Source organism: Odocoileus virginianus, chromosome 26 (assembly GCF_023699985.2).
Source record: "Odocoileus virginianus isolate 20LAN1187 ecotype Illinois chromosome 26, Ovbor_1.2, whole genome shotgun sequence".
NCBI lineage: Eukaryota > Metazoa > Chordata > Mammalia > Artiodactyla > Cervidae > Odocoileus > Odocoileus virginianus.
The window spans coordinates 14,133,979-14,148,081 of NC_069699.1; the positions used below are offsets into that span (position 1 = coordinate 14,133,979).

The window sequence follows — 14,103 nt, forward strand, 5'->3', positions numbered from 1 at the left end:
AAAAGAAGCGTATAGGTGATCATCTGCCTAAAAGTTTCTGTCAAAACCAGTCTTTCTCTAACTGGAGATTCTGGGGGAGTTTGCAGGAGGGGTATGCAGTGGGTTATGGAGATTTACAATTTTTACAAATTTGATGTTTCAGTTTTGAGATTATCTTTTTAAATTCTGTCAATTATCAACACAAGATTTTCTTTTGCAGTGACCTTTTCAGTTGAAAGTCATTTTCATAAGTAAGATTTTATTTCTTTTAAAAAAGGATAATTTTGTGTTAAGTTGTCACCAGAACTTTTTTGTTCTTCAGAGGGTTCTGCAGTGAACAGGCCATTGTCAAGAAAGGAAATACAAGTGGCTTGATCTCACTTGTAATAACTGAGAAATAAACATTAAAATCCTAAGCACTTGTCAGACCAGCAAACATTCAAGTTCAGTGATATGCTTTTTGTGAGGGTATAGAGGAATGAACCTCCACATGGATTGTCTTTAGGGGCTTTCTGACAAAAATATCTGTCAAAATTTAGTAATGCGTATTTCCTTTAATCTGTTAACTCCATTTCTAGGAATTTGTCCTACAAATACATTTATTTCTATATTCGAAGGTATGCACTGTAAGTTATATGAAATCTTTTTTTTTTACCATCAACAATGATAAAGAATTCCAGATAACTTGTGTCCATTGAGGATGTAATAGTTAGTGAAGCTGTGTAACAGCCGTATGATGGAGTAGAATGAGTTAGAGCCACAGATACTCATTGGAATGATCTCCAGGATTCACTACCGAATCAAAAAAGCAATATCCTGAATGGTGTACACAGTATGCTACCATTTGTGTAAAAAGAAATTTTTAATGGGTACATACATATTTGCTTTATACCCTTAAAATAGTTGCAGAAGGATACATAAGAAACAATTGATGATGGTTGCTTCTGGGAAGAGGAATTGAGTGTTTGCAGGACAGGGGTGAGAGGCAGATTAGCTTACATATTTTTCCTATATTTTTTCCTTTTAAAAACATGTGCGATTATTACCTATTAAACTTTTTAAAGAAGGGGTTTACATACACTTATGTTTGAGAACTGTAGAATATTTTACACATTTTTATTTAATGTGCAGCAGACATTTTGGTGAGAAGTACTCCATTGTTTTGACTTTTCATGTGTTCACTCTCCCATTTTAAACTCTTGCTCAGCACCTTGTTTTCTGGCAAATGATCAACAAACTCCTACCTTGCTTTATACCCTTACCAGCATTTTATAAAGGGGGAAAAAGCCTTAAAACCACAATTTGATAATCAAGGTTTGAAGCCTGAAAAATAAGTATCTTAACATTCTAGAGTACAAATTTTTGTTTTGAAAAAAGTTATGCTATTTGTTGAGAAACTGCTCTTAAATTTTAAAGTAACTTTTATTGTCTTTATGTAAGTAATACTTAGTCGTTTAGAGAAATAATAAGGGATGGATAAGCAAAACTGATGATCAAATAAATTCTTATTCAGCCACCCATCTGATGTTATAAATAACACCATAGTGTTGCTATACAGACTCTTTTATACCTTGCATTTTGTTTAAGGCAGCAGTCTTTCCTTGGACATTTTTCTGTGAAAGGAAATGTTCCTCTTCAGCATGACTTAATGGACTGTGTAGTTTTCCATCTTATGAACAAATATAGATAAACACAGATACATAGATGGGTCCACACATCCACTTTTCTTGAACTAGCTGGTTTTTAAATTGCCATGATAAAGAATCATAGGGCAGATACACTGAAACCATAATCACAGAAAACTAACCAATCTGATCACACGGACCACAGTCTTGTGCTGTGTGGGGCCACCCAAGACAGACGGGTCATGGAGGAGAGGTCTGACAGAATGTGGTCCACTGGAGAAGGGAATGGCAAACCACTTCAGTATTCTTGCCTTGAGAACCCCATGAACAGTATGAAAAGGCAAAATGATAGGATACTGAAAGAGGAACGCCCCAGGTCGGTAGGTGCCCAATGTGCTACTGGAGATCAGTGGAGAGATAACTCCAGAAAGAAGGAAGGGATGGAGACAAAGCAAAAACAATACCCAGTTGTTGATGGGACTGGTGATAGAAGCAAGGTCCAATGCTGTAAAGAGCAATATTGCATAGAAACCTGGAATGTTAGGTCCATGAATCACGGCAAATTAGAAGTGGTCAAACAGGAGATGGCAAGAGTGAATGTTGACATTCTAGTAATCAGCTAACTAAAATAGACAGGAATAGGTGAATTTAACTCAGATGACCATTATATCTACTACTGTGGGCAGAAATCCCTTAGAAGAAATAGAGTAGCCATCATGGTCAACAAAAGAGTCCAAAATGCAGTATTTGGATGCAATCTCAAAAATGACAGTATGATCTCTGTTTGTTTCCAAGGCAAACCATTCAATATCACGGTAATCCAAGCCTATGCCCCAAACAGTAACACTGAAGAAGCTGAAGTTGAATGGTTCTATGAAGACTTACAAGACCTTTTAGAACTAACACCCAAAAAAGATGTCCTTTTCATTATAGGGGACTGGAATGCAAAAGCAGGAAGTCAAGAAACACCTAGAGTAACAGGTAAATTTGGCCTCGGAGTACAGAATGAAGCAGGGCAAAGGCTAATAAGAGTTTTGCCAAGAGAACGCACTGGTCATAGCAAACACCCTCTTCCAACAACACAAGAGAAGACTCTACACATGGACATCACCAGATGGTCAACACCAAAATCAGATTGATTATACTCTTTGCAGCCAAAGATGGAGAAGCTCTATACAGTCAGCAAAAACAAGACCAGGAGCTGACTGTGGCTCAGATCATGAACTCCTTATTGCCAAATTCAGACTTAAATTGAAGAGAGTAGGGAAAACCACTAGACCATTCAGGTATGACCTAACAAATCCCTTATGACTATACAGTGGAAGTGAGAAATAGATTTAAGGGACTGGATCTGATAGACAGAGAGCCTGATGAACTATGGATGGAGGTTCATGACATTGTACAGGAGACGGGGGTCAAGACCATCCCTATGGAAAAGAAATGCAAAAAGGCAAAATGGTTGTCTGAGGAGGCCTTACAAATAGCTGTGAAAAGAAGAGAAGAGAAAAACAAAGGAGAAAAGGAAAGATATTGCCATCTGAATGCAGAGTTCCAAAGAATAGCAAGGAGATAAGAAAGCCTTCCTCAGCGATCAGTGCAAAGAAATAGAGGAAAACAACAGAATGGGAAAGACTAGAGATCTCTTCAAGAAAATTAAGATACCAAGGGAACATTTCATGCAAAGATGGGTTCAATAAAGGACAGAAATGGTATGGACCTAACAGAAGCAGAAGATATTAAGAAGAGGTAGCAAGAATACACAGAAGAACTGTACAGAAAAGATCTTCACGACCCAGATAATCACACTGGTATGATCACTCACTTAGAGCCAGACCTCCTGGAATGTGAAGTCAAGTGGGCCTTAGAAAGCATCACTATGAACAAAGCTAATGGAGGTGATGGAATTCCAGTTGAGCTATTTTAGATCTTGAAAGATGATGCTGTGAAAGTGCTGCAATCAATATGCCAGTAAATTTGGAAAACTCAACAATGGCCACAAGACTGGAAAAGGTCAGTTTTCATTCCACTCCCAAAGAATGCTCAAACTACTGCACAATTGCACTCATCTCACACACTAATAAAGTAATGCTCAAAATTCTCCAAGCCAGGCTTCAGCAATACGTGAACCATAAACTTCCAGATGTTCAAGTTGGTTTTAGAAAAGGCAGAGGAACCAGAGATCAAATTGCCAACATCCACTGGATCATCAAAAAAGCAAGAGAGTTCCAGAAAAACATCTATTTCTGCTTTATTGACTGTACCAAAGCCTTCGACTGTGTGGATCATGATAAACTGTGGAAAATTCTGAAAGAGATGGGAATACCAGACCACCTGACCTGCCTCTTGAGAAACCTGTATGCAGGTCAGGAAGCAACAGTTAGAACTGGACATGGAACAACATACTGGTTCCAAATAGGAAAAGGAATACATCAAGGCTGTATATTGTCACACTGCTTATTTAACTTATATGCAGAGTACATCATGAGAAAGGCTGGGCTGGAAAAAGCACAAACTGGAATCAAGATTGCCGGGAGAAATATCAGTAACCTCAGGTATGCAGATGACAGCACCTTTATGGCAGAAAGTGATGAGGAACTAAAAAGCCTCTTGATGAAAGTGAAAGAGGAGAGTGAAAAAGTTAGCTTAAAGCTCAACATTCAGAAAACTAAGATCATGGCATCCAGTCCCATCACTTCATGGAAAATAGATGGGGAAACAGTGTCGGACTTTATTTTGGGGGGCTCCAAAATCACTGCATATGGTGATTGCAGCCATGAAATTAAAAGACGCTTACTCCTTGGAAGGAAAGTTATGACCAACCTAGATAGCATATTGAAAAGCAGAGACATTACTTTGCCAACAAAGGTCAGTCTAGTCAAGGCTGTGGTTTTTCCAGTGGTCATGTATGGATGTGAGAGTTGGACTGTGAAGAAAGCTGATCGCTGAAAAATTGATGCTTTTGAACTGTGGTGTTGGAAAAGACTCTTGAGAGTTCCTTGGTCTGCAAGGAGATCCAGCTAGTCCATCCTAAAGGAGATCAGTCCTGGGTATTCATTGGAAGGACTGATGCTGAAGCTGAAACTCCAGTACTTTGGCCACCTCATGCAAAGAGTTGACTCATTGGAAAAGACCCTGATGCTGGGAGGGACTGGGGACAGGAGGAGAAGGGGACGACAGAGGATGAGATGGCTGGATGGCATCACCAACTCGATGGACATGAGTTTGAGTAGACTCTGGGAGATGGTGATGGACAGGGAGGCCTGGCATGCTGCGATTCATGGGGTTGCAAAGAGTAGGACACAACTGAACTGATGATAAACAATAATCCCTTCTAAACATCCCTGCTAAATCTTTATTATGCCCTTAGGATAAATTCTGATGGAATTGCTGGGCAAAGGTAAGGGTAGTTTAAAGCTTTTTGGTAAATGTTGGCATATTTGCCCTTGGTGCCATCAGATTTGCAATAAATTATTTTGAGTTTATTAGAAAGCTTCCCCTTGTAGAAAATCCCTGGAGAACTATTGCGTAGGTACCATCTATACAGCCTGTCCTGTCAGGGCCATGGGTATATATTAACAATACAGATGTTACTGCCCAATTCCATGGTTTTTAGTTATTAGACAAACTGGTGCACTTTAGTTTAGGTAAACCCTAATCTGGAAATTCCAGTCTAGGTTTTAAATCTGTGAGTAGAATTCAGAAGCACTCTAGACCTTTACAAATGTGCTAATTATAGTCATCTTACCAGCATTTGAAGTTGTTTATTATGAAACAACCTTGCCACCTTTGAATATTATTATTTTTCCTATCTCTTTGCTAGTTTGATAGAATAAGAGTGATATTCACTGCTTTGTTTTGCATTTAATTGCTTATTACAGAATTTAACTATTTTTCTTTTTGTTTCCATTTGTACTTACTCTTTTGTGAATTACTAGTTCATGTTCTTAGTCCCTCAGTATTTCTCTTCATTATTGATTTAATCACTTTAGGAGTAGGTTAATGAAGATATCTGTGTAAATGAGTTAGTAATTGAGAGCACTGATATTTGTAAAATGTTGCCTCATAGGTAGTATAAATCAAGTCTGCCAGTCAAGTGGGCTCTAGTAATTTTAAAACAAGCACCTGTTTTAAAGTTTTCTTCTCCATACTTAAGGCTTTATTTCGGCATTGTATACTTGAATTACCAAATCTTTCTGTAATACTTTCTGTATTTACCGTGCTGGCCACAAAAGCATAACTCCTGCTGTTAGTCCAGTTGAAAAAGAAAGCAGAAATGTGATTTGAATGTTACATAACAGCATTTCATTATGTGTCCCATCGTGTGTATAGTGATTGAGGGAAATAGGTAAATAGTAAAATTCTGACATTTCTACCGTGTTAGCACCTTGGTGTTCTGTACTACAGTCTGCTATTGTTTTTCTCAATGTGAAAATTGGCAGAAATTAATTAACTTCAGTGTAGGTAATACTCTTTCTTTTTTTTTAAGCTATGTGTTGGGTACCTAAGTGTTCTTTTTATTATTATGCTTTTATTATCTATATATGTTAGATGTTAACTTGTACATAGCAAATATTTTATTTAAAAAATTTTAAATAGGCAGATATTGTGGGGAAAAGCTGTTCCTCAGGAATACCAAAACTAATTATGTATTCTTTACTGTAAAATTGTTCAATTTGTCCACACAAATAATATTTTACAGTATAACATATATACATTATAATCTGAAACATCATATAAAAATAATCATTAACTTCAGAATCAATAACTGATTAGTACATTTAGAAAAATGAAGAATTAGTAAGTTTTGCCACTTTCTCCAAAAGATATTTAAAAACATTAGTTGTGATTATACTGTTAAGTAGTTTTCATGGTGTAAAGTACTTATACTTTTCCTTCTTGTAAGAGTCCGAGTGGATCATCAGTACACCAGTATGGCCTTGTGATCGACTGGATGTGCTCAATCGGCATAATCTGCTCTGCACGATTGCACATGAAATCTTAGCAAAGAGTCTTTACAGACAGACATTTGAAGTTTTGCAAAATCTACCAGGTTTTCAAAATTCTCAAGGTATGTTTTTTCAAAGTCTAGCTTAATTATCTCTGGCCCATCTGGTATTTAATAAGAAACAGTTCTCCACCTGTCTTGGTTGAATTTTATATTCCAGCATGTATTTTTAATGATGTTGGTTTTTGTAAAATGTGTTCTCTGCAAATTGAATATGCTTTCCTGATGGTTTTAAAAAAAAAAAAAACAGAAATGCTTATCTTTGGGTTGTCTGTCAGCAGTTCCTGAAAGCAGCATTTCATCATTCCCCTTTTTCTTCCTCTGTCAAGTCATCAGCAAACAAGTAAATTAATCACGTAACAAAGATGGAACTTAGTCTGCATTGGAACATAGAAAAACATGGAATAAATGGAGGAAGTTAAGCAGATGACAAGTTCAAAGAGAGAGATGCCCATGTGGGCAGTGGCAGGTAGTGCTGAATGCTTGCAGGTCATAGGTCAGTAGCAGGAGAGAGTCTATGTGAAGGGAAACTGCAGAAGCTTTGGGTCAGGAATGAGCAGAGCAGTGGGTTCAGGGCATAGTTCATGTTTAATGAAAACATTGACTTGAAGGCCTCCCCTCAGTGCTTTGTCAGTCTCCATTTTCCCATGTATTCCACTGAGATTCTATATTGTCATTAACATTCTTATCCTTTTCTCCCTGTAGATAGTAAACTTCTTAAAGTCAATGAGGTTTTCTTTATTTTAGTATCTCTGGTACAATGGTTGCTGTAGAACTAGCTTTTGATATACAATTATCTTAATAATGAGACAAAGTAATAATAGTGAGATTGATCAGATAGTTGTGCCAGATTTTGGAAGACCCTGAATGGCAGGCTAAAAGAATTTACTTTTCTATATGTAGTTGGGGATCACCTGCGTTTTGGGGTCAGGGAGTGACATAATGAAGTTGGTATTTTAGGAAAGTTCCTCTGCTGTAAGGTAAGAAGATAAATTTCCTGATAAGTCCTGGACCACTGAAAAATCCTGAAGTGATAAAGACCTAGAAAGTGAAAGTCGCTCAGTCATGTCCAACTCTTTGTGACCCAATGCACTATACAGTCCATGGAATTCTCTAGGCCAAAATACTGGAGTGGGTAGCCTTACCCTTCTCCAGGGGTCTTCCAACCCAAGGACTGAACCCAGGTCTCCTGCATTGCAGGGGGATTCTTTACCAGCTAAGCCACAAGAGAAGCCCATTAAAGACCTAGAGTCTAGGTCATAGACCCACCTAATTGAATATAGCAAATAAAAGAGTTGGAAGTCTCCAAGGTGACTTCACTTTTCTTCTGAATGAAAGGCAGAAAGGAGTAGGCATACCCAAGAAAGAAGGGTTTTGGTTTTTTTAATTTGAGAGTGAATATTTGTGAGTGGTTTTATTTTTAGTAACAGGAGATATAAGTCTGAGGTCCACTCTTTAGATAGAATGCAGACAGAACCGTGCAGATGCAGTCACATGGGAAACCATGGACAGGGTTGTTAATGTAGCCTCTACGGTCACATTTCTTTCACATTCTCCATTACAAAGTGGACACACCATTTTGCTTTTGTTGAATGCTTTTTTTTGGTTAATTTAGTGTATAAGATGATTGCATTTTGGTGACTGTGTCTCCTACAGTGGGTAGAAATGGGCCAAAGAGAATAGAGGGGAAATGGAAGGAGTAAAACAGAAGTTTGAGAGATGAAACTAGATCAGTTTCATTTTATCAACTATTTTTTCTTTTCAGAAACTGTGGAGGTCTCACAGTATAGCCTACTTTTTAATAAACTTCTAGATGCCTGTATAGAAAGCAACAGCCTTGGTATGTCATCCTCTGTAGCAGAATTCATGATTTCAAAGAGAATCCCTGTTGATTTTTCCTTTCTTAGAAGATTAATTACTTCTTTAGGAAGGAGTTGTTTATGGCTCAAAGCCAGAACCCACTACAAAAGTAAGTTACATTTTAAACTTTAATTTTGATATATTGGTTTTGAATTTGATTTTCTAACCTGACATCTATGTATAATATTCACAATGTGACATTAAATATATAAAAAGATCAGTTTATACATGTTTAAAAACAGTGGTCTACACAGATTTGTGCTTTTTTGAAACCTGTTATGTCTCTTATTTCTAATTACTATATTTTTATTTCTTTGCATATTGGCATGTCCACTGGAGGATATGAAAAGGAAATAAATGATAGAATTTGAACCAGTTTGGCATATTTTATAAATATATAGGAGTAAAACACTTCATAAAATGAAGTTTCAGAAATGTGTGCTTATCTCTGACATTTTTGGTTAGAATATTTTATAACAGGCACACAGGAAGTACAGAGGCAATCATTACTGTGCAATATGATATGTAATGGGTTTTCACATGGCTCTCAGTAATAGAACTTTGTTCATCTGTTACCAGTTGTTCTTTTTTAACAAGTAAGCCTAGAAAAGGAATACTTCCTCTAGTCCCAACCTCCTCACAGGTATTTTAATTAGAAAACAGTTGTGTGATCTACAAAAGAATTCTTTTCTGCCTTCATGCAGTGATTTGTCATAAATTTTAATTCTACCACTACCATCTGGATAACAATCAGTTGAGTACCTACTCTGTCACCATTGTGCCATATGTGGCAAACATCCCAGCCACCCCATCAGTGCCAACAGAAACCTCTCAGAACCGGAGGTGTTTCTCAAGTTGCCAGCTGGGATCAGCTTAGCAAGTGGTAACTTTTATTTCCCCAGTGAGATGTGCAAGAAAATATTAGTATGCATTGCAGATAGTAAGATTATGTATTATTTAATATTCTTATATGTGTGGTAGGTCATTATGTAAGATGTATTTCTTATTGCCAGTTACAATAAAAAGTTTTCAAAACTGAATTTTTTTAAAAGGATGATCAGAAATCTAGAGGCAAGGTGGAACTGTTTGTTCATAACACCTCATTTCAGTTTTGTGGTTGTTTCAACTCCTCATACTCTCTGCAGACTGCTAGAAATCACACCACAAAGTATATAAGTAACTATTTGCTATAACTGCTTGATTTTAGTTTTTAGAATTGATGTTAATGAGATTACTTGTTTTCCAAATAACTGTTTGATTTGGGGAAAATGCCATCAGAAGGCATTTATATATGCCACAGAAACAAATTATTAACTTGGAAATATTTAACTGAGATTTCTATGATCTTTATGTTTTTTAGCTGAAGATGAAATTTTGTATTATAACAGATAAACTTAACCATTAAAAAATTTTAATTTATAGCTTTATTAAGATAAAATTCAAATATCACACAGTTCACTCATTTAAACATGTACAATTCAGTGATTTTAGTGTATTTACAGATTTGTGCAACCATCACCACAATTTTAGAACATTTTTATCAAGCCAAAAAGAAGCCCCATATGCATTGATTCACCCCCCACCCCCCCAGATTCTTTCAACCCTGGTAATAATTTATTTTTAAAGACATTTTTTTAAGCAATGTGTTAAAGCAATTAATGCCTGAGTACAATTCAGTACCTTTCTTATTAGTACTTTTCCTCTTATGTAAACACATCTGTGCCTGATTTTCATATGCAGTGAAGCTTTAGGGATTTATACAAGTGAGGTTATAAAGAGTGTTTTTGTTGTTTTTTTTTCTAATGTACCTGAGTTAGAAAATGAAATTAGTAATTTATAGTCACTGATCAATCTTCAGAGCATCAAATTTCCCAACACTGTTGACATTTAAAATATCAATGGAACTGTCTTTGAATTTATCTTCACACACAGGTTAGCAAACACTTGAAAAGACTTTCAGTGCCTTATAATCACATCTAGTGGAAATATTTTATGTTGTATTGACTATGGCTTAAAGTAAGTGGGCAGTTTTGAAAATTTCTCTCTTCATACTTAATGTTTCAAAAACATTTTACAAAGAATGATCTCAAATGTACTAGGCTAAGCTCACTACCATATAATTTAATGCAATAAATCTGCCTCTAATGTGAAGAATTATTCTGAAATAAAAATAATTATCACCTATAGATATTTTGGAAGCCTATGTTTTCATCTGTTGGAGTTTTAGTAAGTTTGATCTATTACTTTTCAGGTGCTCTTTCACTGGGTTGCTACCCACCATTGGAGGGAAATTTGTACCGAAAACTTCTACTGATTCCATCCTATTTGTCTGAAATTGAAATGCTTTTAGCTATTGAAATCTTCCTGGTATCTAATGCTAGTAGTATTCAGAGTCCTGGAACTTCTACACAAATACTGCAGATAGTTTTAAAAAGGTTGGTTGAAATATTTCTAGTTGCATCCTGACAGTAAGTCATGACTCCCTACACCTGCCCTAGAATGTAAATGTTTTATCTATTTGTGTAGTATATATGTAAAGCATTTGCATAGATATATATATTTATATACTTGTGCTTGTGTGTATTGGCAAACTTTGGTAACACGTTGAGAAAGGATTTGACCTATTTGAGATTTAAAACTAAACAAGTTAGTACCTTTCAATAAACACTTTGACAGTTTCAAAGATCTTATTAGATATCCAAAGAGATGGGTCTTCTTTAGATACGGACCTTTCTCATTTACTGGTGGTTTTCAGGTAGGTACCTGAAAGTTTTATTTATTTTTTTTTTTTTGGTCAACACAAAAGATGTAACAACCAGGTCTAAAAGGGAAATACATGATCATTTATTAGATTCAGTGAAGAATCCTGTTGAAAATAAAGCCATCAGCCTAGTTTCGATATTTTAAAATGTGGTAAGAAGTGCATGTTGTTACTGTGTGGCTGTTGGGCCAGTGTGGCATCCTTTCCGATCATTTTGTTCAAAGTCCCAGCATGTAGTTGTGTACCATTCCAATTTCTTGTCAGCTTTATCCAGGAAACTTGTAAGATAAGGGTCTCACAGGGCTCCTGTTTGAGAGTATCTTAACAAGAATTTTACTTCAGTTTACTGGTATTAGAAACCAGATCTTCAGACTGAATGTTCTGTTAGCTATCTCTTAACAGTGCATGTTATCCCAAAACTTAGTGGCTTAAAACGGCAAAAATTATCTTAGTTCCTGTGGGTCAGGAATGTTGGGGGACCTTAGCCAGATGTTTCTGGCTCAGAGTCTCTCACATCCTGGAGTCGGGATGTGGTCAGGACCTGCAGTCTCCCACCTGACGGCTTCACTGGGGCAGGAGGATCCTTCTCCAAGCTGGCTAACTCATGCCTGTCAGCAGGAAGCCTCAGCTCCTCACCACACGGCCCCGCCATAAGTTCCTCAAGTGTCTTCATGGCCCGACAGCCAACTTCTCTCAGAGTGAGTGGTCCAGAAGAAAACAAGGAGGAAGCTATAGTGCCCCTTTTGACCTTTGTGACCGGATCTGTGAAGGCTCTGACATTTCACCTATTTGCAGGCCATCAGTGAGCCTGCCGCAGTTCACGGGTCCTGGCATAAGACTCAAGACTTGTGGGTTGGAGACAGGACTTGGTCACTCATGGCACAGCAAGCAGCAGGATTATCTGCATATTTGCATCTCTTCCTCTTGCTCCCAAGTCCCACACTCAAATCCTGGTGGATACCTGTACATGAAGTGAGTTCCATTACAGGAGAGGAATTCTGAACTTAGGATCCCAGGTCTTTTATAATGGATTATCAGCATGCCTGCCTCTTTGCTCTTCAGGTAGAAAGGCTGTCTCCACCTTGTAAGGCTGTAAGCAAACCTGTCTTTGGCTCTCGAAAGAGAAGCTATCTTTGTCTTTCAAAGTTGTTCACTGTAGTAAACATCTTTAAAATCTGGAACAAGGGAATAATCAGTCTCTGCTGTCAAAATGTCCGGAAATGCAGGAGGCCTGAAACATTTTAAATTCACTAAACTTAGTTTTTTTGCTAGAGCTTTTTTCTGAGGGCCTTGTATTTATGACTGTGCACTACAGTAGCATGAGTTATTTGCATTCCCCATTATCCTAATGAGGGTTTGGTTTTCTCATAACTTTCCATTCCCCACACATATGCAGTCTCTATTCATTATTGAATGTAGGGGAAGCAGTATTTGTGACACCAGTTCATAACTCGTTACATGCCTAGAGCCTCTATTTTGTCCAAACCAATATTGTTTTCTCTATTATTATTATCATACTGAGCCCTGCTTTGTTACATTAACCTCTAAGAGAGAATTTAATTCATTTTCAGACTGTCAAAAACTGCATGTAGTTGGCATGTGCCCATATTTGAGACACTAATCCTAAGCTAGAATGTACTAGAGGCGGCCTGACCAATCTTTGCTCCCTGTGATCACTGATTCCTGTTCCAAGTGGAAGTGCTCACTCCCCCCACTCTGTGAATCACACTTGGTGCTAATGCAGGTACACTTACGCTTGGGCTTTGCTGCTGGACCTTCTTTGTGCCCAGGGCAGGATTCAGTGAACACAGAGGAAAAAGTGATGCCTAATAACAGCTACATCTCTATTCTGTATACTGCTTACTCCCTATCCCACAGGACAAATAGCTATAATGTATGAGTTTTTTGAAATTTGGAGACTGGTAGAAAAGTTAGTTTAAAAGTAAATTCAAAAAAAAAAAGTAAATTATAGCACTTTAGTGAAATACCTTAAATCAGGATTGAAGAAAATAACTGGAAATTGAGTAAAGGCATACAGCAACTGTTTCTGTTACCAGATGTGAGCTTCATATTAAGTATATACTTACAATTAAAAATAGTTGTATCAAGGTAAAACATGGAATGTTAGTATCTCCAAACTTGATTAAATTTAATATTACTTTATGCATTATAATAGTTAATTATACAGTTATTAATGACAGAGAGGTAATAAGTTGTGTTTTAGATCATTGTTTCCAGACTGCGGGTTGTAGCCTGTTTGGGTAGTGAAATCAATTTAGGGGGTTGCAACTATTTTATTTTGAAAAATAAACCAGAATAGAATATAATGTCATAAGGGTAAGTCTCGTTCTGTGAAACTTTTACTTCAGTTTTTATGTAGCAGGTATATACTGGGTCACAATATAAAGTGTCTTAATTACCGTGCCTCATAGTCAAACAAGTATGAAAGCCACTGATAGAATATAGTAAAAGACTGCCATAGCTTAGAATTAATACATGTAAATTACTATCTTTTAAAGAAACTATATAGCTTCCTTTTAGAGTTTCTGACTTTGTGAGGTGTTCACTTTGTAGATGTGAAGAAAACAAATCTCGGAGCAAGGATGATTATCAAGCTGCAGTGGAAAGATTAATTATGGCTGCTCGTATATCAGATCCAAAGCTTTTCATTAAGCACATGACCGTCAATGTTAATAAGGAACAGGTTTATAGTTTGGAACACTGTTCTGCCCTGAAATGGTTGAAAGAGAATATGAAGTGGGCCGGAAAGGTTTGGCTTTTCAATAACCGTTAGTTATAAAGGCTTTTTTTTATAAGTTCAAGTAATCATTGTTGAAAATAAAAGGCAATAAAAATATATAGTTTTCACTATA

General features: G+C 36.8%; 1 protein-coding gene across 1 annotated transcript in view; it reads left to right on the forward strand.

The window, feature by feature from the left end:
• Window positions 1-14,103, forward strand: part of TOPAZ1 (testis and ovary specific TOPAZ 1) — a 61,407-nt gene extending 47,304 nt beyond the window's left edge. The window contains exons 17-20 of the mRNA XM_070455537.1: window positions 6,508-6,672; window positions 8,375-8,578; window positions 10,721-10,904; window positions 13,805-14,103. Of these exons, the coding sequence (XP_070311638.1) occupies window positions 6,508-6,672; window positions 8,375-8,578; window positions 10,721-10,904; window positions 13,805-14,024 (773 nt within the window). The 3' untranslated portion in view covers window positions 14,025-14,103. The remainder of the gene's footprint in view (window positions 1-6,507; window positions 6,673-8,374; window positions 8,579-10,720; window positions 10,905-13,804) is intronic.